At 41.7% G+C, this 23,415-nt stretch overlaps 2 protein-coding genes across 2 annotated transcripts in view; one reads left to right on the top strand and one right to left on the bottom strand.

The window, feature by feature from the left end:
- Window positions 1-20: 20 nt before the first annotated feature.
- On the bottom strand, window positions 21-20,225 carry LOC147141251 (uncharacterized). The gene is made up of 48 exons (XM_086042356.1): window positions 19,916-20,225; window positions 19,693-19,776; window positions 18,167-18,209; window positions 16,114-16,185; window positions 14,760-14,894; window positions 14,639-14,683; window positions 14,428-14,544; window positions 13,624-13,689; window positions 13,499-13,534; window positions 12,251-12,313; window positions 12,129-12,164; window positions 11,980-12,021; window positions 11,810-11,893; window positions 11,660-11,704; window positions 11,516-11,590; window positions 11,053-11,097; window positions 10,912-10,965; window positions 10,664-10,727; window positions 10,338-10,442; window positions 9,966-10,124; window positions 9,871-9,879; window positions 9,697-9,786; window positions 9,356-9,507; window positions 9,020-9,092; window positions 8,840-8,946; window positions 8,545-8,728; window positions 8,381-8,452; window positions 8,177-8,284; window positions 7,874-8,092; window positions 7,658-7,810; window positions 7,401-7,568; window positions 7,139-7,282; window positions 6,867-6,977; window positions 6,601-6,779; window positions 6,194-6,257; window positions 6,000-6,074; window positions 5,169-5,276; window positions 4,967-5,074; window positions 4,747-4,818; window positions 4,523-4,651; window positions 4,169-4,276; window positions 3,949-4,104; window positions 3,752-3,859; window positions 3,463-3,600; window positions 2,812-2,928; window positions 1,736-1,924; window positions 915-1,198; window positions 21-617 (listed from the first exon to the last, which is right to left on the bottom strand). The coding sequence occupies exons 2-48, from the start codon at window positions 19,743-19,745 to the stop codon at window positions 360-362; spliced, it is 5,022 nt and encodes a 1,673-aa protein (XP_085898482.1). The 5' UTR covers window positions 19,746-19,776; window positions 19,916-20,225; the 3' UTR covers window positions 21-359.
- Window positions 20,094-23,415, top strand: part of LOC147141250 (uncharacterized) — a 21,361-nt gene continuing 18,039 nt past the window's right edge. The window contains exons 1-2 of the mRNA XM_086042354.1: window positions 20,094-20,295; window positions 21,490-21,543. Of these exons, the coding sequence (XP_085898480.1) occupies window positions 20,224-20,295; window positions 21,490-21,543 (126 nt within the window). The 5' untranslated portion in view covers window positions 20,094-20,223. The remainder of the gene's footprint in view (window positions 20,296-21,489; window positions 21,544-23,415) is intronic.

Below are 23,415 nucleotides of genomic sequence, written 5' to 3'. Positions count from 1 at the left end.
AATGATCAAATCTTACTTAATTAGCCCTAAAACTATTTATTTCCGACCAATAATGCATCTTCTTTCAACTTTCTTTGCCAACAATTTAGAGTGACGGGCACCTTCCACTAGATGGCGGAAGGTCACTGGTCTAGAGTGGCAGCACACGCAGAAGCCCCGATAGTCTGTGGCCTCATTATGTGCTTAAGTAGACATTTCATTCTTTATAGCTTTAGAGTATATTTCAGTTATTTCAATTTGTCATTCGTTAAAAAAAATTTTTTAAATTGCATTTTTTTGGGGGATCACAAAATAAACTGAGCACCAGGTAATCCAAAACCTTTTTCTTCCACCATTGGGCCAAATCTACAAGAGTCTCTCTACTGTCGGAGGCACACTTGACACCGACCGGCCTTGCGTCGCTGCTCCTCGGCAGCTTTGATGGTTCCGGACTTCGGCTTGACAAATTGATCAATGGGGCGTACGGCGGTCAACCAGAAGCTGTAGAGGTTGGCGAAGTAGTGACAAGAACCTCGCGCGCCCTGGCACTCGATGATCGGATGGGTTCGGAAATCCTTGAGGCAGCTGCCGGGGGATGTCAGAGACTGACCGCCACCCTCATCACCTGCCCCTGTTTGCTGGCGAAAACGGCAAATACAAAAGCAGCGGTGAAGACCAATCCGTGTCGTTTGCTCTTTCCATTTTCAATTGGCAAAAAAAATTCAAAAGTGATGTTTGTTTGTCAACCAATGCCTGATTTTTGACGTTTTAGGCACCCGCCACCCAACCACAGATCAGCAGAAGAAAATGAATGTTTGGATGAAAACAATCACTTCTCTCTTTTTTTTTTTTTCTTTCACTTTTGATCGCTAATTGAAAATGGAAAGAATGAATCACACCCATTTTAAGACCCATTCTGTGCATTTTATACATACAAGGAGGAAGGAGGAGCCCGTCCACAAGCTCCTCCAGCCAGACGGACATTGTGGAATTGATGGATCCTGACTGTGAAAAGCCACAGCTGGCATAAGTGTCTCGCACACCACGCAGCGGCTGATGTGGGATCTGATCTCATGGCCAAAGAGCGGCATCATGGGTATGGCCGCAGTGGTGGAAAGCCAGTAGGACTTATCGTTCCGAGCGGAGTAGTGACAGGCAGCTTTGTTGCAGTAGGAGAACGGCATGGAGGAAAACACAGGCAAGCAAGAGCCAGCTTGACCTACAAAAAAGGAAGGAAATATCATTAGCGGATAAGACAATATGTGGTCATTTGATGATACAAGTATGTACTAGTTTTGCAGAAATACTCGAAATAGTATATACATATAAAAAGGGCTAGCAAGCCAAATTCCTAAGAAGGTGGGCATTTTCCAAGGTTGCTGCCATTTGAAGCCTATTGTGAAAAAATGTCAAAGTGCTGTTACTCTTGAGGTATATTTGGGGGTTTCTTTGCCATACTGCAATTTCTGTATGTATTTGGTAGAACAGTTCTGACCTTCGCGTGATCCATTCCAACTATATACCCAGAGGTGGGTAATCCAGGTCTAGAGAGTAAAAACCCCGCCACAGTTTGGTTTTAGCCACAGGTGCTTCTAATCCACTGAGCTGGTTTAGTAGAAGCACCTGTGGCTAAAACCAAACTGTGGCAGGGTTTTTACTCTCTGGATCTGGATTACCCACCTCTGTATATACCAGAAATTTAGCTGCTACACAAATAGAGGTTTGTACAGATTGACAGCTTTCCAGTTTCACCCACCAAGGTCTTGTGTGTGAGCCTTTTCCTGTCCCTCCAAGTAGGCCAGACTGTAGCCCGTCCACAGAAGGCTGGTTCCATCGGGGCAATGAGGCACTTCAACGGATTGGCTGTGAAGAACCAACAGGAACCCTGAGCTCGATGTCCTTGTGTAACCTGGCACGCCGGGGTCCCCACGCGCACCTGGGCTGCCTGAAGAGTGGATAGATAAGTGACACAAAGAGTGTACAAAATTCAAAAGAAAAAACATATAGAAGTGGAAAAAGCCATGAGCAATTGATGACACTCCCTCTCTTTTTTTTTATTTACAATTGCCTATATTAATACTTTAAACCATAAATCTACAACAAATTATGACCCCCAAATATTTCAATTTTATTTCAAACTTTAATGTCATTTTGAACTCATCTTACAACATTAAACTAAAAAAATAAATATGTATGGGCATACGGATAATTTGATTTTAGAAAAAATGTAACACCTGTGTTGATGAACATGAGTGTGCGGCAAAGTTGAGAGAATTACATGACACAGTTGTTTTTATGATGCAGTTTTGACAAAAAGTAAGTTAGCAAGACAAGCACCTTATGGACGGCGGCGTATTTTTTCATAGAAACCAACTACTAATCCCCGCAGTATCACTTCAACATACTGACTGAAAAACAGTCACTACTTTCTACTTTATCTTTATTCTATATCTAATAGGTGAATGCGTGAATGGCGAATCACGAATCGCCGTCATTAGATTTCATGTCAGTGTTTTTTCTTAATTCATCTATTTCAGTTCTTCGTTCTTCTGAAAATGACATCACAGTTGCTCAGGTAACAACCAATCATGGATCGGCTTCAGAAAACAGGTGAGCCGTGATTGGTTGTTGCCCGAGCCCCGAGCAACTGTGATTTTCAGTCGACAGCAAGATGGCTAAAAACGGATGGAATTTGCTTCTGAACTCATATTCCTCAAACACAATATCAATCACAATATCAAGTTTAGACCCGTGAGGCTGTATAGAATATACTATTGTAAAGAAATTTACAATACTCAATACCTGAATGAATTATATGAGGTTTAAACTCACCTTGAGGCCCAACAAATCCTGGCTCACCAAAATCTCCTTGTTCACCAATAGGACCATCAATACCAGGAGGACCTGGGGGTCCAGTGTTGCCCCGAGAACCACTTGGACCCTTTGGTCCTGGAACACAGAAGAGAAGAGAAAAAAAAATATATTGCTTGAGCACAGACCATCACTATGTCTGAATAACTCAGACCGTCCATCCATTTTCTACAGCGCCTTCATTAGGGTTGCAGGTGATCTGGGACGGACATTGGGCGAGAGGCAGGGTACACCCTGGACTGGTCGCCAGCTAATAGACACATATGTAGACACACTACCACTCACACTCACATTCACACCATTCAGAGTCATCGTAACATGGAGACATGCAAACTCCACACAGGAATGCTGGATCTGAGGTTGGAACCCAAAACCTCGTAATTTTGAGGCAGATGTTTTAACCGCAATATTATTGTGTTGCCCGTAGCTTGACTCATTTGATCAAAATGTCATCAAAATGGAAATGAAATTTCATTTATTCTTCCTATCTAATGGACAAGTCAACATGGGGGGAACAAAATATACCTCTGTTGTAAATGGCAATGAACAAGAATACAGTAAATACAAGGTTATGCAGACAAATACATTTAAATAAATATGAGACTGTCTTGCCTTTTGGTCCGGTACGCCCAGGTGAACCCATACCGCCTAGCAACCCAATGGGTCCTGGGTAACCAGGTGGTCCTGGAGGGCCGTCTGGAGCCCTCCGATTGGGTTCAGAAATAGAATCACCACGAGGACCCTTAGCACCTGTACATAACACAGTTATTCCCAGTTAGCGTGTGGGTGTTCCTGTGCAATAATTATGACGTCTATACCTCTGTTTTGTTCGAGCATTCTTCACTCTATGAAGAGTCCTAAACAGGTCTTTAGCAGATCTCATAGCTTTTGGACAACTCACCAATGTCTCCAGTAGGGCCAGTTGCTCCCTTCCTCCCCCCAGGCCCAGGATCACCTCTCTGTCCTTTAACTCCATACAAACCTCTGGAACCAGGAGGGCCTCTGTCACCTGTAAATGTGAATTTAAGTCTGAAGAATATGTATAATCTAACAGTAATAATGAGAGTTTTGAATCATAGTTTAATAAGATGATTTTACCTTTTGGTCCTGTATATCCTTGATATGATGAAGTTCCTTGATTTCCCGGATAGCCCGTTTCTCCCTTCCGGCCTGGAAGGCCAGGTAGGCCAGTTGGCCCCGGATCTCCTTTGTGGAAAAAGAGGCTGCCTGGTTCACCTTTCTGTCCAGGAGGCCCTAAGTAGAAAAAGTAGAATATCAAATACAAAGGACATTACAAATGAGGGGGGCATGAACAGACCTTGCGGCCCAGGAGCTCCTTCAGATCCAGGATCTCCAACAGGTCCTGGCAAAGGTTTGTCACAATCTCTCCCGGGATAACCGGGTTCACCTGGAGAACCGGGTGGACCTGATGGAAGAATATACAGTAGGAAATTTAATTCAACATTGAGTTCAGCATCAGCAATTACAAAGGGCTGATTCCAGTTGAATAATTCAGGTGTCCATTAGAATTAAAATCCATTTATCCCATGACTCCCATTGCGAAACATCCCTGTTGTTCATTAGTTTTGTTTCATCTGAAAACCTCTGATGTCCACAGATTGTCATTATGCAATGGTGTTGTCTTGATCTTGATTTGTAGGATATTTGGTACCTGAGTCACCTGGTGGACCCATAAGGCCTTTCAACCCAGGATAAGAGGATCCTGGAGGCCCCGGTAGTCCCTTGGAACCTTTGACTCCAGGAAAGCCATCTGGTCCTCGTCGGCCTGGGATAGTTACTCCTTAAAATAACAAATGAATTGACTTTTAAGCGACAGTTTAACAAAATAACGAGTAACTACTGTACAGTAAAAAGCAAGTTTAAGAATGTCTTTACCACTTAAACCTTTCATCCCTTTCGGTCCCCTAAGACCATCCAGTCCAGATAGCCCGGGCGGCCCAGGAAGTCCTTAAAGACAAATTAATATCATTATTGATATTACCAAAGAAAATCTGGATTATCACTTTCTTAAAATATCAAAACAATATACAGCCATAATAAACAGTATCCCGTGTCATTATTTTTTTTCAGTAGTTTAAAAAGACAACATCAGTACCTGGAGGTCCAGTTGGGCCTGGTGGACCCAGTGGCCCCATATACCCACAATCACCTTGAACATCTGGAACACCTGGACGACCCGGTGGGCCAATAGGCCCAGGAAAACCTATAAAGAAATGCTCATAAACAAAAGGACTCCAACATCAACAATTACACTTACTTCTAAAGTAATTCACAAGAAAGCAACCACAGAAAATCACCTGGTCCACCATGTATTCCTGGTTCACCAGGAGCGCCCGGCTGTCCAGGCGCTCCCGGATATCCCCTTGGACCTGGATCACCTGGATCTCCTGGATCCCCAGTCGGTGCTGGATAAAAGAGATAAGGAGATGGTAGTAAACCACACCCTATAGGTTGCTTGTTTGGAGCACTAATTAATTCAGATTGGGTGTTGGTTTCAGCATGGTCTGGTTGTGATTAGCACATCTCCCAAACAGTTCTAGGGTCCCTCTCTCCTGTTAGATCCATTGAATACTCTGAATTGTCCATAGGTGTGAATGTGAGTATGAATTCCATCTTGTCCGTATGTGCCCTGTGATTAGCTGATGACCAGTCCATTGTGACCTTCAAGTCACTTCTCACCAGCGACACCAACGAGGTGTCTACTGTAGAGAAAATTGATGGATCAATTGTTAGTGTTTGTGACATCTTTGTTTTATATTAAATGCTATACTGCTGGCAAAACTTTATATTTACATATATGCATACATTGTATTAAATAGCTGTAATCCAGGGTACTGTGGCTTTTATAATTCACACAAGTAAGGTTTCAGTTTTACCCCTGCCGTGTGAGAGTGAATCGTTTCATTTTTTATTGTTTTCAGGTTTTGATCAAGTTTCCCTGAGTAAAGATGGCTTTAATGACATATTTTATACTTTGTTGGACTCTGTCCGGATGTTGAAGTGACTGCAAGGCTTTAAGGGACAGGGTTTAAGATGATCTAAGAAAGCAGCAAAAATTTAGAAGACAAGTTACTTGCTTTTTTTGTCGGGATTATCAGTGCCCTCAGAATACTACACTCTAAACTTACCGCTGAATCCCTTCTCCCCTTTAACTCCTTTTGGTCCAGGTCGCCCAGCTTGTCCCAAAGAGTCTCCGGGTTCACCTGGAATTTTTTTTTTTTTTAAATAGTTGAAGTAGCCATATGATAATCTAGACAGTTACAATTATTTTCTTCATTCACATTTGGTAAATGTTAAATACATTTTATAGATTTGCATTTACCTTTGGCACCTGCAAATCCTGAAACCCCTAGAATTCCTGGTTGTCCCCTTGATCCTGGTTCACCCTTTATAAGACATCGACATGACTGATGGATATGACTCTCATGTTGTTCATCCATCCATCCATCCATCCAAACACCCGCCCACCCATCCATCTTTGATATAATTATACTTCTTTAATTTTAATGTTATTTCTAAGAACATGTTTTGTTATGCTTCAGCACTGGCAAGCAGGCAGCCACTGGCAAACGATGGATCACCAATGTATGAGGTGTGGCAGTTACCAAAATATTGTATTCTCATACGACCAAATTGTAAATTATGTACAATGATTACTGATATATTAAAGAAACTGGCATCTACTACATAATTATTAGGATTATATAGAAGGTCACTTCAGATTCGTACCGGATCGCCATCATTCCCACGGTATCCCCTTGGTCCAGGAAAACCTTTCAATCCAGGGTGCCCAGGATCTCCAGGTATCCCACGCCTGCCTGGTACACCAACATCACCCTTATGACCCGGTGAACCAGGGAAACCATTTGGTCCCGGATCACCTTGCCCCACTCTTTGACCCTTTACACCTAAAGAAAATAATTAAATGATTAGCTAATCAATTTGTTTTGCCATAAACTGAGCAATAATTATATATAATTTGGTAGCTCAATTGCCTATTGGTCCTGGTAGACCAGGCTGTCCCGTTCTGCCTGGTGCTCCTGGTTCTCCCTTTTTTAAAGACACCAGTTTGGATTCTCCGGGTAATCCTTGGGGACCACGTATTCCTGAATGCCACAGTTGGGGATTATACAGGTATACATTCTTATAAACAACAGTGGCCACTACTGTTCATGCACTTTAATGACAGTTGGAGTTTCCAAACTATTAGGCACATTGTAGTCAACAGCAAGTGAAGTAAAACATTTTAACGTCATAAATACTGTACCTTTAATACCAGGATACCCTGGTTCTCCTGTGCCACCTGGTGGACCATTAAAGCCTCTTTCCCCCTGCTTGCCTCTTGGACCTGGAGGTCCAGGTGGACCTGGTAAGTGCAAGGCCCCAGCCTTGCCAGGCAGCCCCAACTCACCTTAAGAATGAATCAGAATAACAGTATAATTTCAGGAGGACTAAATATGCAAATAGTCCCGTCTGACTGGACTTTTGGTTTCCTTTGGATTTTTGTTTGTAGATTTGACATGGCTCACCTTTCTGTCCTGGCCAACCGTCATTCCCGTGATCTCCTGGAGGACCAGCCAAGCCTCTTGGTCCTGCTGGGCCTGGTATACCAGGAAGACCAGGGAGACCCGGTGCACCCACAGGGCCATGACCAGGTAGGCCTGTATCTCCCCTTGAGCCCCTTGGACCAGGAATGCCTACAGGATACATTACAAGGAATGTTCACTTGAACTTGAAAGATATCAAACCACAGTAATGATTGGGAGTTTTTGTGCCGCATCCTCACCTGGCACTCTTGGCCCAGGCTTTCCTTGAGGACCAGGGGGTCCAGGATGTCCTTTTGGCTCACATGGTTGGCCTGGAGGTCCGGTAGCTCCACGGTCACCATCAAACCCTTGCTCTCCTTTTCGACCTGGCCATCCAGGTGGTCCTTGTGCACCTGTGAATTTTGTCAAATGTTTGAGATACTGACTGAGCTAATGTTTGGTATATGTCCACTTACCTGGAAACCCTGGGCTTCCTGGACTGCCAGGAATTCCCTTTCTCCCTCTAACTCCAGGTTGGCCAAGTTGGCCAGGAGGACCTGGCAATGCATAGAGCACATCTCCAGGGGAACCTTTCCTCCCTGGTGTTCCCGGCAGTCCGGGAGTGCCTGGAGGACCGTCAAGGCTTTGTCCACTAACACCATGGTCACCATGATCTCCATTTATACCTTGTGGCCCTGTTAGAAATACAAGATGTTACGAAGCTAAAATATCAGTAAGAATTTATCAGCTATATGAGATAATAAAATCTGCCTGACAACCTGGACGTCCAGTCACTCCAATTCCACCATCATCTCCTTTCATGCCTTTAGGTCCTGGAAGTCCTGGGGCTCCTAGAATTCCATCCGTTCCAGGTTCACCTGGAATCCCTATAAAGATTAACATGAACAAAGACATTGAATTGCAACAAGAACTCATAATGTCATGAAGTCAGGTATATTGGCAGGTACTGTCCAATTTCTTACCCGGTGAACCGGGTTCTCCCTTAACACCTGGTGATCCTGTTGCATTCTCATGACAACATATTTCAGTGTCACCTAATGACATACAATGACAAAATGCTTTCAGAATTACAGAAACGTGCCAATAAATTGGAAAAATTGATGGAATTAGAGAAGTACTCAAAAACCTGGTGGGCCCTTTCGCCCGGGAACACCTGGAGGCCCCGGATACCCTTGGTCGCCTTTTGGTCCCGTGGGACCATGGGGACCAGGGAAACCAGGACCTGGGAGCCCCAGAATGCCTGGAAGACCTTTAGGACCAAAAATACCTGGGTCTCCTTTGGGACCAGGTCTACCTACATAACTGGCACCCTATGAAAATGTATGAAGTAGCAATTTAAAACAAGTGCCATAGTGTTTAATCATTATGCACCAAATACTGTTAAGTTATATGTATCTACAGTATTAAAACATACTACTTACTGATGGTCCAGGGTCTCCTGTCAGCCCAGGAGGACCATCGAGTCCTGGTTTACCCAATTGTCCAGGAGAACCAATATGTCCAGTGTCTCCTTGGTTTCCCTTTGCACCTTTTAGTCATAAAAATGTCAGATATTTTGGGGTACACTATAAGTGGTATTCAACAATTTTGGGCCTACTCACCATTAACTGTTGTAACAAAACCATCCCCTTTTTGTCCTTTTACTCCTTTTAAACCCACGTATCCTTTAAACCCCTGCAATTACAGACATAAAGAGTTTATATAAAGACTTGGTTGCAACACTAACACTCCAAAGTTAACTGTGTTTGACAATTTCAATTTGAACTAGAAGGCACACATTGCTCTTAGATCACCACCCAATGTATGGTTAATGCCACAGCTCCACTAATCATCATCATATCTTGCTGCACCCAAAATTCACCCATTGTAAGGCAGTATTTATGAGCAAGTAATTGGATTAGCACTATACTGGATATTGTTACTGCCATTGTCCTTACATGTGGCCCTGTGAGTCCCTCTTCCCCTTTTAGTCCTGGAACACCCTTCATCCCTGGAGTTCCCGGTAATCCTGGAGATCCTGGAAAACCTGGCTGACCGGGAGGACCGGCCGGTCCTTGAACAAACTGACACTGACATTCCCCTTCACAGCCTGCAGGGATCATCGGTAAAATGGGTTAGTCAATATGCCCACTCTTGTTCTCCTCAGTGTTTAAGTAGTCACACCTAAAAAGGAAACAAAGTATATCCCCTTTATGCATGTATCGTACAAATATTTTTTTTTCTATTTGACTCGAGCATTTAGATTAAAACCAAAAAAAACCGCACAGACACAAGTCACCTTTATATCCGGTGAGACCTTTGTTTCCACGAGGTCCTGGGGGTCCTCTATCACCAGGGTCGCCTGGTTGACCAGGCTCACAAATATAGTCTATGGAATCAACCGAGCAAATATGTAAGTCACAGTAATGTCACTGTAATTTAGAGGTGTTTTAAATAAGGGTATCATACTCACCGCCGCATCCTTAATAGATAACACACAAAGCACACTGTGTTAGATCGCAAATTCACAACAGAGCTTACTAAATATAAGCCGAAAGTATTTTTTACCTGGCGGACCGGGAAGTCCGGTCACACCTTTGAGCCCGTGGATTCCTTTTCTTCCCTTTGGTCCTGGGAGTGGGTTGATTAAGTCGTTGAACCTCCCTGGATCTCCCTTAAAGCCCTTGGGACCATCGGGTCCCCTTGGACCAGGCACACTCAGCCCATCTAGGCAGTCAAGCCATGTTTTACAAAGATGAAGTCAAACCAACCGTGTGTGAGACATTTTAGATCCTTCGTCTCTTTAGCGCTGAGCCATTAACTCAAAGTCAACATGAGTTTTTAACACACGGTATAGAGTATGAGCATTGTTTCATTGTGTGTGGTAAACAGATCCTACAGTATGCTTATAATTTTACTAAATTTACTAAAATTACTAACCTGTGTATGTTAGTCCTTTTGGGCCAGGAGGTCCACGCTTTCCCATGAATCCAGGATCACCTGGTAGTCCAGGATTTCCAGGATAGCCTTTTTCACCTTTTGCTCCTGTATGTATGATACAATGTATATTACAACGTGCGTTGAAACCTATCTCAGATCAATTAAGGCGAGAGGCAGGCTACACTCTGGATTAGTCACCAGTCATTCACAGAGCACATACAAACAAACAACTGTGGTCAATCAGATTCACAGCTATGGATAATTGAGAGTTTTCACTGAACCTAACATTGTGGTTGTTTTTTGACTTACTGTACTTAGACTCTCACCTCTGAGAGCACCCCCTTTGAAATACTGCAAGGGACCAGGGAGACCTGGATCTCCAAGGTAGCCCTATTAAATGTGACAAAAGGCAGATCGATGAGTGGATGACATTTAGAATTTTCTTCCGATTATTTACACTTTATTTTTAATTGTATCGCCTCTCAGAGCGCATTACACGTTTAACATACCGGTAGAAGCCTGCAATTAAGTTAAAGTTAAGAAAAATAATACTAAAATTCCCCAAAACGCTCACCTTTGGTCCAAGTGTTCCGATGAGACCTGGAAGCCCCGTTTCACCTGGTAAACCCTGAATATCAACATATAGGCTATAAGTTTACCTCTCGTAGTTACAGTAGAGTCGGGATTTTCGTTATTTATATATTGCTGGATCTACCTCAGGTCCCACAGGTCCTGAAGTACCAGGTGACCCCGGAAAACCCTAAAAAGAGGAACAAAATTATATTGTAAGAATACTGTTAAATCTGGTCTACAGAGTTGAGTGCACCGGTATTTGAGCCGCACACACTAAAAGAATAGCCAGAAAATCGGAACTCTTTTGGTTTGCACTAGTTTATAAGTTTATGCACATATTACACTAACTGTACTGCCTCTTCTGGTGCGCATGCCTTTGCTCGATGGGAGCAACTATGTAATAGACTACAGATAGAGTTGATTTATGATGACAAGTAGACAGTCACCAAACTACACTAAGGCTATATGCTAAAGAAACATTAATAAATGGCAAATTCTTTGATGGTTTAAACCGCAACACAATAATTTCCATTTGGTTGTTTATGGCGTTTCCTATTGTACATTAGCATGAAGCTAATTTCCTGTAGCCATTGTAAATGACCTACCCGGTGTCCAGGAAAACCAGGAATTCCTTTTTCTCCTTTCATTCCTTGGAAACTGAAGGTGTCTCCTCCACCACCCTTTCAGAAAACGCAGGTCATAATGATGAAGTCACATTTTTCTGTCTGTGCCAGATGATTCAAACTCACTTGTTTGCCCTTTGGTCCGCATGGTCCAGGACGACCTCTATCTCCCTGAAATACACACAAACAAAGCATGGATTGAAATTGTTGATGTCAAATTCATTCAAATGAATTAAAATGGTCAAGTCGATGACCAAAATCAATCGGAAGACACACCTTGTAACCTTTGGGTGGGAGGAAATCTGGGGGAAACTCAATGACAGCTTCTGGTCCTTGTGGACCGGGCGGCCCTTGTTCACCCTGGTACGGTACATGGAAATAAAGTGATGAAGATGTTCGCACCACACATGCACAAAGCCATCCTCTAAATAGATTTGGTCTCTTACATCGTCTCCTTTTGAGCCCGGGTGTGGTCTTCCAGGGTCACCCTGCATAAACACATTTTGGTTTTATACTATTCGTTTCAACTGGATTATTATTCCCTATTACAACAGCGATATCACAGAACGGTAATGACACATGGCAAATAACTCACTGGTGGTCCTTGGATACCTTTATACCCTCTCAAGCCCTGAGTGGAGCAACAGTGACATTTGTGATCACTAAACGGCAGTGGTATTTGTGTTGTAGTTATCATATCAAATATTATATATTCACCTGATTTCCAGATGGGCCTATAGCCCCATCGTAGCCTTCAGGTCCAGTGACTCCTACTGGGCCCTGAATGAATAGAAATGATTATAGATTGTGGTCGGAGGGAACACGATTTTCAAAGTGCATTTCTTTTTGTATTTTATTGTCACACAGGTGAGATATAATGATGGACAGAAGAAACCTTCCAAAGATTGACAAGCAAGGTGATCTTTTAATATGAAGTGAAAGAATGATTCCCAGTTGACTGTAGGCTCGCCACAAACTGTTTTTCATTGAACCATAAAAACATGGCAGTGTCAAGGAAGAAGCAAGAGTGGAAACGGGGTGACAATAAAGAAGAGAGTGAGGATATTTTTGAGAGGATGTTGGCAATGATCAATCGCCCAATTCACTAACAGCATTTAGGGGACAGAGACTACCCACACTTTGCTTTCTCATCAAAGGAATATAAGAAATTATATAAAACAGATGGTGGTGTTATGTGTTTGTTTGTTTTTTTAGCTTTGTATTTTCAGCATTTGTCTGTCTTGTCAATGATTTTGTCCACCTGTGTGCATTCCACCCCCTTGTGTTAGCCAATCAGCTCCCTCCTCCTACCTTGTGTGTCTCGTCCAGGTGTTTCTCGTTGTCTTGTCAGTATGCTTGTATTTAAGTTCCTAGTTTCTGTTCTGCCCTTGTCGGATTATTGCCTCTGTCATGTCCTTTGTTTCGCCTGGAGTTGTGTTTTGGTTCTCTAGTGTCTCTTTGCTACTTTGAGTTTTAGACTTTTCAAGATTTGTTTGTGCTGGTTTTTGTTAATAAATATTTTCTTCAGTTACCAATGCTTCTCCTGCCTCCCTGCATTTGGGTCCTCCATCCCATAATCATGACAGATGGGCTGCTAATTGCACCCGGGCTGTAGTTTGGAGACCGTTGGTTCGAGAAATAGTATCATGCCACCTGTTTGGAAAAATTATTTTGTTCATCTAATTGATACTGAATTAATTGTATTGCTCGTATTGTATTGCGTAGCATCGAAATAGTAGAATTTTTGGTTCCGTAGTTATCATCCCAATTTGATTTGATTGTTTGATTTTGATCCGTCCTAAGGTCTAGCACCTCCTGACTGTCACCGTCCAACTCAGCATGTTTGTTTGGCCTTGTTTATAAACATATTTTCCAGAATATTTTAGAGGTCCTCCAAATTCCTCACATTCCTTAACTTCAGAGTTTCCATTGTAGAATGAGAATGTGAAGAGAAAAAATACATACAGGTAGACCCGGATCTCCTGGCGGGCCAGGATCTCCCTGTAAGAAAAAAATGATAACAATAAAATTGCATGAATGGAAAGAGTAACGATTACACGATCTTGCAAGAATCAAAGAAGGAATCTTACAGGAAGTCCAGGAGAGGAATCGCTGTATGAGGGTTCTCCCTTAAGTCCTTTCGGTCCAGGAAATCCCTGACAATTCATTTAACAGCGAAAGATGTTTTCAATGAGTTGACACAAACTCACATGATTGAGATTTGATGAGATTTTGAATGACTCCAATGGCATTTACCTATTAGACTTGCTAAGTGGGTATAGAATACAGTTGACAACCGCATGCATGCTTCACAGTTCACCTATTTGTAGATTTGTAATAATATACATTTTTGAAAATCTTTCTTTTATCATTTTTGTGTGGATTTTTGGGGCTTCCAAATACATAATTATTATATTTTTGTATTTGTTTTTAATAAGTATAATGGCCGTTAAATTAGTTACAGATTTTCATGGCTGTCAAATACGCGGATTGCGGATTTTTGCTATTCATGGACGCCCAGATTATTATCCCACACGGGGATCCACTGTAATTATCACAGACATACTACACTATAATTGCCTATACATACCACAAGATGGTGGAAAAGAGCTTATATTTGTGTAAAAGAAGCACCCCAACAGTTCCTTGGCACCGAGATGAGAGCAGATATAATGATAATATTGTTATTGCTGTGCACAAAAACAGCGGCTAGGTGAGTGCGTGTGTTTTTCAGCGAATAAAAAAATAAAAAATAAAAATGCAAAACTGATTATGTGGGGTTCACTGTATTGGAAATATTGAGAGCTAGTATGTAGGTGACAGAAAACACCACACTCACGTCCCACCTTGCTGCATATAGCTTGTTTTATTTAGAGTTGGAATTTCCTACTCACAGGTGGCCCATGCAGACCATCCAGGCCAGGAATACCGGGGACGCCAGGTTGACCGGCGGCCCCCGCACAGCCGTCCACTCCAGGCAAACCAGGCTCGCCACCTGCTCCGGGATGACCCTAAAAACGCGATAATCACCTTATAAAGATTGTACAAGAAGTGTGGGGGTAGTGGGGGTGGGGGGGGGGTGGCTATGTACCGATGTCGACTTACCAGTGAACCATCATGACCAGGGAAACCTGGACCCCCAGTCTTGCCCTAAAATGTTCAACGCAAAAAGCATCATAGATTACTGATGATGACACCGAATTATAACGAATGCTGAAAAGTTTACCCGGGCTCCTTGAGGTCCTTCTGGGCCTGGCGATCCCTGTGAGCCCAGCCTGCCTTTCTCTCCAGGCGGCCCCTCACCACCCTGGAGTCCCATTAGCCCACGAGGTCCTTGCTTGCCTGATTTACCTGGCGGTCCCTACAAAGAAAAGGGGTCACCCTGGTGGAGTATATTTTGCTTCATTGTTCATTCATTTTATACTGATTGCTATCATTTCTTCAAATACTCTGGCTTCCTCATACATTACAAGAAAAAAAAACATGCATGTGAGGTTCTGTATTGTTTGTTCTACTCGGTTATGTGGTCCCTAACACATGACTTGAGTCGCCAGAAGGGGGCACCAAAGATTACAAGTTTGGTCTGCTGTGCATAGTGTCGCCTTCCCTTTATTGAACAAAGGCAATACAAGTGTACTGTATAGTTTACGTTTGAAAACCAAACAAAAATGTCACAAAATGTGCACTGTATATGCTGAAAAATGATGAAACCTGGGCCTGTTTAATTTAACATAAAGCTATCAATTGTACGAATGGCAACAGTGTACGGCACCTTCAATTATTCTGTCTGTCACTTTGTGTTGTTAGCATTGATAGAAAAACAAAGAAAATTGCTCAAGAGTAATTCAACTTTTAGGAGCAAATGGTCATCCTCTCACATATTGGCCAAAGAACTAAATAACCAAACTGTCAAACTTTGTTTGTCTTTAGACACAATAGCAGAGAAGCACAAGTAAACATAGGTGTCCCAATGGCAACAATAAACACACACGATTCAGTCTGACCTCCTTTTCACCACTAGAGGGCACCAAAGATCACAAGCTTGGCCGTCTCAGAGAGAGAGAGCTAACCCTAACCATAACAATAATAATAATAATAATACTGATAATTGGTTTAACGATATAAAGCTAAAATAGTAACAACAATTCTCTTCACAACAGTGAATGAAAAGATGGAAATTGTGTCAAAGCTCAGATTTGTGAACTATTGTAGTGTGATACAGGGCCACAGGCCGACCCCAGAATCCTGAAAAAATCCGAAAATCTTTCACCAGAACAGTGATGTAGCACTTTTTCTAAATAACTATACCGCATGAATAAAATATATAATTACGTCATGGGTTGGCAAAAAGTGTCAATGTGATCCTTCCATTTTTGTTCTGTATGCGCGCCCTCAGAGGAGAAACTTTGAACATCCCTGATCTAAAAGGATGTATAAGTCCACTATTGAAAAAAAAAAAATACCTTAATCTAGTTCAACTTTGTTAGATGAGCTGATTAAGTGGTGATAATCATTTTTCACAGTCTGTCATCTTTACATCGCCTGGGATCGATGAACACTCTTGATGAGACACTTCTTACCCGTGCACCTTTGGCAGGAAGACATTGACATACAGAGCAGTTCCTCCCTTCGCATGGACCCTCAACATTCCCCTGAAAAAGTACAACAAAAATACAGCTACTGATTAGTAGAGAGAGGATACGTATTGTTTGTGCAGAAGACAAAAAACATGGCCAGAGTGTGCCAAGCAAAAAGTTCTGTTTAGGCCATTCCTTTGGCAGTCTGCAGATATGCTTCCAACGGGTTGACATTTACCAAATGGCCAAATAAGGACCCTGACCTTGATGAGAGCTGCGGAAGCTTTATCTTTCCCTAGATAGTTTGAGAGGCTGCTGACAAACCACTCCACACCTCCGAAGGCGGAACATTCCCACCCGAAACGCAGGCCTTTATTTCTCCGACCAATTCAGAGAAATGTTTTGCCAGCAGCGCAAAATATTTGGAGGAGTTTAAACACGAGAAACGGAAACTCGTTCTCACGTTTTCCTTTGGGGTCAGGAAAAACATGAGGCGCGCCAATAATTTGCATGAATATACCGTACTGTGTATTTACTGCACTGAGTAAAATCAAACAGCCTAGGGCCATCGGTAGCTTTGTTGTGTTGAAGACCAAATGCCAGAATCTCAGTAGGAAGTGCAAAGGAAAAAGCCACGTGAGTTTGGTGAGGATACGGGAATTCATTTTTCACTTTCATATCGTGGCCTTGGCGGAGGCCCCCCACACTACAAAGTGACTGTATTTTTTTTCCATACCTCTTTTTTTTTTTTGTAGCGCTATTTTTGCCCAGTACGGTATAATGTATTATTAGTGACCCGTATAACCTCAATACCTCCTCTTTATTATGATTTCAAATTTATATTGTTAATTTTCTAAGCATATATAGGCCATTATATCCAATGATGTACTACAGATATTTTCAAAATGTCTACCTGACATCAATAAACAAATGATAAATCCTAAACCTAAAAATGGGAAAGTGTGTTTGTGCAGGTATTATTTTTTTGCAGATTTTCACTCAGGTCTCAAGGCACCCTTTGATCTCTGTATTGTAGTGTCTTCTTTATGCTTATATATATGATCATTCTTATGCTGTTTTACTCTTTCAGTTTCAAGATTCTCCCATGAACTTGAATGGGGGAACCTGTCCAAACGAGATGGGAACACAGATAGCGCTCGGGACTCCTAAGTACTGTTATACTGTTGCATGATAAACACATCCATTTATGGCACGTACATTTTCACAGTTTCAAGATTCCCACCATTCCCACTCTTTTCCTTGATTTAGCACACACTTAATTCATCTTAGTTAGTTCATCTAAAATCATTTGTAGTAGATACGGGTCTAATTTAATTTCGTACTTCTAGGCCGAGAAGAACAGGAACCATAAAATAAATATTGCTTTGTCATATGAAGCCACTATTACATTTACACATACGACTCACAGTGGAAGTATGTGCACACGATGGCTGCAAAAAAACAACAACATATATCTACATTTCTGGTGTTAAAACTTTCCAATACCTTGTTTTCCTGTAAAAAGTTTTCATATAGCTGTTTGGTAAGCTTCATGTGCATGTCGTCGATAGTGCATGAATTGTACTGAGCAGCCGGACACTTTTGGATACTTGTCTGGATGGTTTAAGTTGTTTATGCTAGCTTTCATTGAACAGCTGCCCTCGCTGCGTGGCCTGGTCTATAAAAATCAAGCCATAACACACTACTAAAGTTTACATTATGCATTAAAACCGGCTTGCAACGTGTGTCAGGGAGATGCTCTGCAACATAAATGCAGCTGACATTATCGGGAAGAGTTTATGATAAAGTGACATGGTCGTTCCCGCTATGCAAGTCGCAATTCCCGATTATAATACATTGCAAGGTTGTGATAAATATTGCCACGTGGTGACAGCAAACTGCAAACGCATTAGAGCGCAATGTGGTATAATTAAGTCGTAGCATTGTGTCATATTTATAGTGGGCTGTCGTGCTGCTTTAGTGCAGCTGTTCTATTGGTGAAGTATTTGCATTTACAGTTAGAAATGACAGAAAATTAGAGAGGGGGAATTCTTACTGCGATAAGTTGCTGTGCAGTGACGAGCAGGACAAGGGTCCACCTGCAAAGATAATGCAGCAATGCTATTGAAATCTTATTGGCAACAGAATCCAAAACAACTCGTCATCCTTGAGTTATTTTGCAAAACATTATTTTTTGTTGAAACAGACTGAGGCAACCCAGTAGGTAGTGTTGGCTACATCTGCCTCGCATTGAACACCCACACTTTTCCCACTCTCATTAACCCCACCGTCCGCCCTTCATGTTTGTATATGGGTAGAAGTAGAAAATTCATAGCCTTCGGGGAAAGAGCTGTTCGTACACTATATAGACGGGAGAAGGTCAATTTGCAGTTTATGCAGTCTGCAAAATTACAAGTGTGCAGATGTGTTGATCGACTGGGTAAACAGTCAAGAAGTGTGTTTAGAAGGGTTGGGATACAGTCTAAGGCACAGGTGTCAAAGTCAAGGTCCGGGGGCCAGATCTGGCCCGCCACCACTGGCGGAGCTAGGATGTTTTCCTTGGGGGGCCATGAGGGGGGCAAGGATATCACAGGGTCTGCACAACTTTTTTTTTTCTTCTTTTTTTTTTTTTTTTTACAAACCTAAAGTTTTCAGAAAGCACCTTGGAGGTCCAAGCATAATTCAGGGATGGGGTGGGGGGTCAGTGCCCCTTCATCCCCCTCAAGCTCCGCCAGTACTCGCAACATTGTTTTATGAGGCCCGCCAAAGCAAATTGTGTGCATTGATGTCACATTTGTTGCTAGAATAACAAAATTGCAAATTGACTTCACGTTTAAAAACGTTTGAGATATTTTGATCCCAATAACTCTTTTAAAATAAATGTAATAATTCTTGAACAAACTGTTTTTACGGGCCTCTTATTTCAAATTCAATTTTTCATCCATTTGTTGTATTTATGTAATGAGGCAGTCATACATTTATTCGGGTTCAAAGCCGAACTACAAAGTGGCCCGCAGCAAGAATTTGTTCTAAGGGTACACGCTTTTAACGGTCACACTTATAAAAAGTATTTTATGAACACACATCATGTGATGTATCTTTTTAATATCTGTGATTCATCCTAAAACTTCCCAATGAAATTTGAGCTAGCTAGCATCAGAAACTAGCAGAGTTGCTCTCCGCCTAATTCCACATCCTGCCACAATATCTTATATATATATATATATATATATATATATATATATATATATATATATATATATATATATATATATATATATATATATATATATATATATATATTTGCATATATTACTCAGAATGACAAACTGAGCCAACTGATTCTGTCAATGATTCCACGCTACGAAATAAAATGCAAAAATACATTAAATACCATAAAAAAGTTTAGGTACACTTAAAAGTGTCCTTATTTTTTAAAGGAAAACACTTAAACACTTACTGATTACAATAATCAGTACACTGCTAATGTGTTATATATATATATATATATATATATATATATATATATATATATATATATATATATATATATATATATATATAAATCAGAAATCATCACACCTGAGGACACACCATGTCAAAGCTGCACATGAGAAGCTCATCTTGGTCTCCATCTGAACAGGTCAGTGAACTCAACACTTCCACCTGTGACAGATATAAATGTTGCATGAAATACTGAATTAATAGAAACCTGAAAGCCTTCTTAGTTGTATTACAAAAAGTAAAACAACGGTATTAAATGTCGCTCCCCTTTAGTCAGTGACAAAAAGGGCATCACACTTACCCAAATTCAGATGGCCAAAGTCATTGCAGGCAGGATGATGTCCAACAAGATGCAATCTAACTGCTGAAAGTAAAAAAGTCTCATAGTCAGATGAGGACGAGTTTGTAGTTTTGGGCTGGACGTCATGTGCGCACCTCCCCTCTCTCAGGGTCACACAATCAAGGAGCGTGAAAATGAATGTCAAAGCAGCGTGCACGGCGCGTCGCAGTCGCAGCATCCAGGCGAGCGGGCGTGGATGCTCCCATCACTCCTGACGGCTCGTCTTATGATTTTTGTGGAGAGAGAGAGAGCGAGAGAGAAAAAAAGCCATGGGAAGAAGAGTTTTGCTGCTTCCTCTGATCCTGATTGCTGCGGTGCTGACGGACACCGGTGCCAAGAAGGTACGAATATTTGTCAACTTCAACACTCTGTCGGAAAACGTTACGTGAGACCAAAAGTTTCAAAAGTTTTTCATTTTCCGAACTTTTGTCCAAAGTGCATTCCCTGTTGCGTAAAATGTTAGGCTGGACTTTCGGTGTGTTTGCAACGAGAGCGGCTGCCAACATCTTGCGTCCCGACGAGGAGAGTTTATTTGTGTGGCTGTAAGCATGCAGAATGCTCTTTGGCAGACAATGTTGGTGGGCCTTTGTGTGAGATCTCTTAGGGGGCAAAGGACAGAACGCTGAGTTAAACAAAACACTTTGAAGTCATCCCAACATTTAATGCAAGGGTGTCAAACTCAGGCCCGGGGGGCCAGATCCGGCCCGCCACATCATTTGATGTGGCCCCGAGAAAGCGAGCATGGGCAATAAATATACTTTGTTGCTAAGTCACATACCAAATACCAAGGGCACGATCGTGCGCCCATATGGAACCCCCCCAACCACCCCCCGCCCATGGTGACAGGGGTGCTATTAACATATCTTTAAGATGATGATGATGATTATGATTCATTCAATTAATTTATTTGTACAATGTTTCAGAAGTATCGTCCCACACTCCTGTCATATCTATAAATGAAATTCGACGACATCCACCACACACGTCCGCCTAACTTAGAATCTGCCTCGATCAAATACACCAAAATGGCGTTACACCACCTGCGCCACGAGTTAGACGTGGTGTTACCGAGTCTAAAATCTAGTCTAGTATTTTAAACCATTTACCGTTTGTAACTTTTAGACAATATTAGCGAATTTGGACACTTTCTTACCTGATGATCTGTCATGACACACTAAATCGGGAATCACCGCTCTAGCTTGTAGAATCCACAGTAGCTTCAGTGGCCATATAATAACGATCATACAGTGGTTTGCTGGCCTCCGTTAAGTGCCATTCTGTTGAGCAAATGCTGAAGGTTCAGGCTCATAACACTGAGTGTGCCGTGTAATTTGGTGGCCTGCTGTTATTGGAAGAAATTGATCTCATAAATCCCATCCCTCCCTCCCGCCGTCCCTCCACGCACACTCGTACACAAACACATAAACATTCTGTCACAGGCAGCAAGTAAAACTAATCAGATGTATTGATCACCAATATGAGCATTTTGGGCTTGCAGAGGAAAGTGTGACACCTGACTGTGTAATGTCTTTCAGTGTGTGTGCAGAGGAAAGTCACCGTGTCATTGTGAAGGAGTCAAAGGCAACAGGGTGAGTGAAGAATCTCTTGTATGTTTAGTATGGGTTGTACATGGTAAGTCACTGATGGTGTCATGGAGGATAGTGGTTTGCCTCACAGAGGTGGACTACAATTAGGGAAACTCAGGCAGTTGCCTGGGGCAACGAGATTTCCATGGACCTCCAAATGTCTCAGAATAACTGATTAGTTCTTTTTTTTTTTTTTTTAGATTTCATGCAATTATTGTTTTGGTCTTAATTCACACATGAGAAATTTTTAATTTATTATGATTGTTTCCACGATACCCCCACCCTTCTTCTCCAATGGACTAGACTGTTTTCTTCCCGCGCATTTGCAGTCTTGTATTTAAGAAGATACAACAAAATTGCTGTGATGAAAAGGAGGGGAACTGCATTCAGTGCATTGTGAACTTTTGCTCCAAATGAAAACCAAAATAACTATTATCTTAAAACATTCTCAAAGCTGAACTATCGATCAAAATGAGTAGATTGGACTCTAATGTCAGTGCCTCACCAGCCATGAACCCCACCACATTTTAGTGTTAAGTGTACGGTACATACACTTAAGGATTGCGTGTACATTCTGTACACGCAAAGGATAATGTATACTTATAAAAGTATGTTATCCTTTGCGTATTTTGACAGAGTCAGACATCTTATATTACAGGTGTCAAATTCAAGGCCCAGGAGCCAGATTTGGACCGCCACATCATTTTATGTGGCCCGCGATGGCGAATCATATTTGTCGACTTCATGTTATTTGCTAAAACATCAAAACTGCAAATTGTCTTCACTTTAAAATAAATTGGGCAATATTTGATTTTTTTTTTTTTTTTCTGGACTCTGATTTCAGGAGTAGTTATCCACCAATTTGTTGTTTGTACGGTATGTAGTAATATAGCAATAAAAATACATTTACATGGGTTCATGGCCCTCCGAGAGGGAACATAATCATGACAAAAATAAGGGCCGTGAAAAAAACAAGTTTGACACCCCTGCCTTATATTAAGACACCTGTGAACTGTTATGAATTGTGAAAGAATGTCCCCCCCAAAAAGCATAACTACAATCCATCCAACCATTTTCTATAACGCTTGTCCTCATGGGTAAACTGAACACGGGAGCGGTCACTAGCCATTCTCAATATACTCTAATAAATCCTTTGATAAATCACCCATCCATCCATCCATTATCCATACCGCTTATCCTCACAAGGGTCGCGGGGCGTGCTTGGAGCCTATCCCAGCTGTCTTCGGGCAGTAGGCGGGGGACACCCCGAATTGGTTGCCAGCCAATCGCAGTGATATATCACCATTCATTTAAAATAAAATCCTACGATAGCTATTTTGTTTACAAAATTTTGTTCAGTGTGTTTACTGTTCCATGAACACTTAATGTGCTAGCGGCAACTGTGTTGCCACCTGTTATAACAGTTTCGCTTTTTTTTTTATCAAGTCTTACATTTTTTACATCTTCTCTTAAGCATGTTTAACCCAATGCAATACACACACACACACACACGCACACAAACAGGAATTAGCTTCTCAACATTCTTTCTTCCTACCTTATTAAGAGGGACCAGATGGAAACATATACAGTATAACCTAAAGTTTTGTGGTCGAAAGCCCTTTACATGACCCACATTTAAGAACCACAGCTGTTACTGGCAATATTTAAGATTATTCATTTGTACTCAAGGGCAGACATAAATGAACGAGACCGGAATCTGAATTGAATGAATAGAAGAATGATCCAAATTGAACCACCCCCATAGCTGGTAATACAATCTGACAAAAAAAAAATTATGAAAATGTTTAAAATAATACCTAAAGTGAAGTCAACCCAAACAGATTTTTTTCAAGAATATGTTCTATGCAGGCCCAC

This window comes from Filicampus tigris, chromosome 10 (assembly GCF_054856515.1).
Source record: "Filicampus tigris isolate MCC_2025a chromosome 10, RoL_Ftig_1.0, whole genome shotgun sequence".
In the NCBI taxonomy this organism is placed as follows: Eukaryota; Metazoa; Chordata; class Actinopteri; order Syngnathiformes; family Syngnathidae; genus Filicampus; species Filicampus tigris.
This window is presented reverse-complemented; position numbering and strand designations above follow the sequence as displayed.

Bases quoted from the DNA above. Each gene is read 5' to 3' on its own strand.
- LOC147141251 (XM_086042356.1), bottom strand. From the start codon at position 19,745: ATGGAGACCAAGATGAGCTTCTCATGTGCAGCTTTGACATGGTGTGTC. The intron at 16,186-18,166 runs GTAAGAATTCCC...GTACTTTTTCAG, and splicing joins CTGCACAGCAACTTATCGCA to GGGAATGTTGAGGGTCCATG. The intron at 6,780-6,866 runs GCAATTGAGCTA...TATTTTCTTTAG, and splicing joins TGGTCTACCAGGACCAATAG to GTGTAAAGGGTCAAAGAGTG.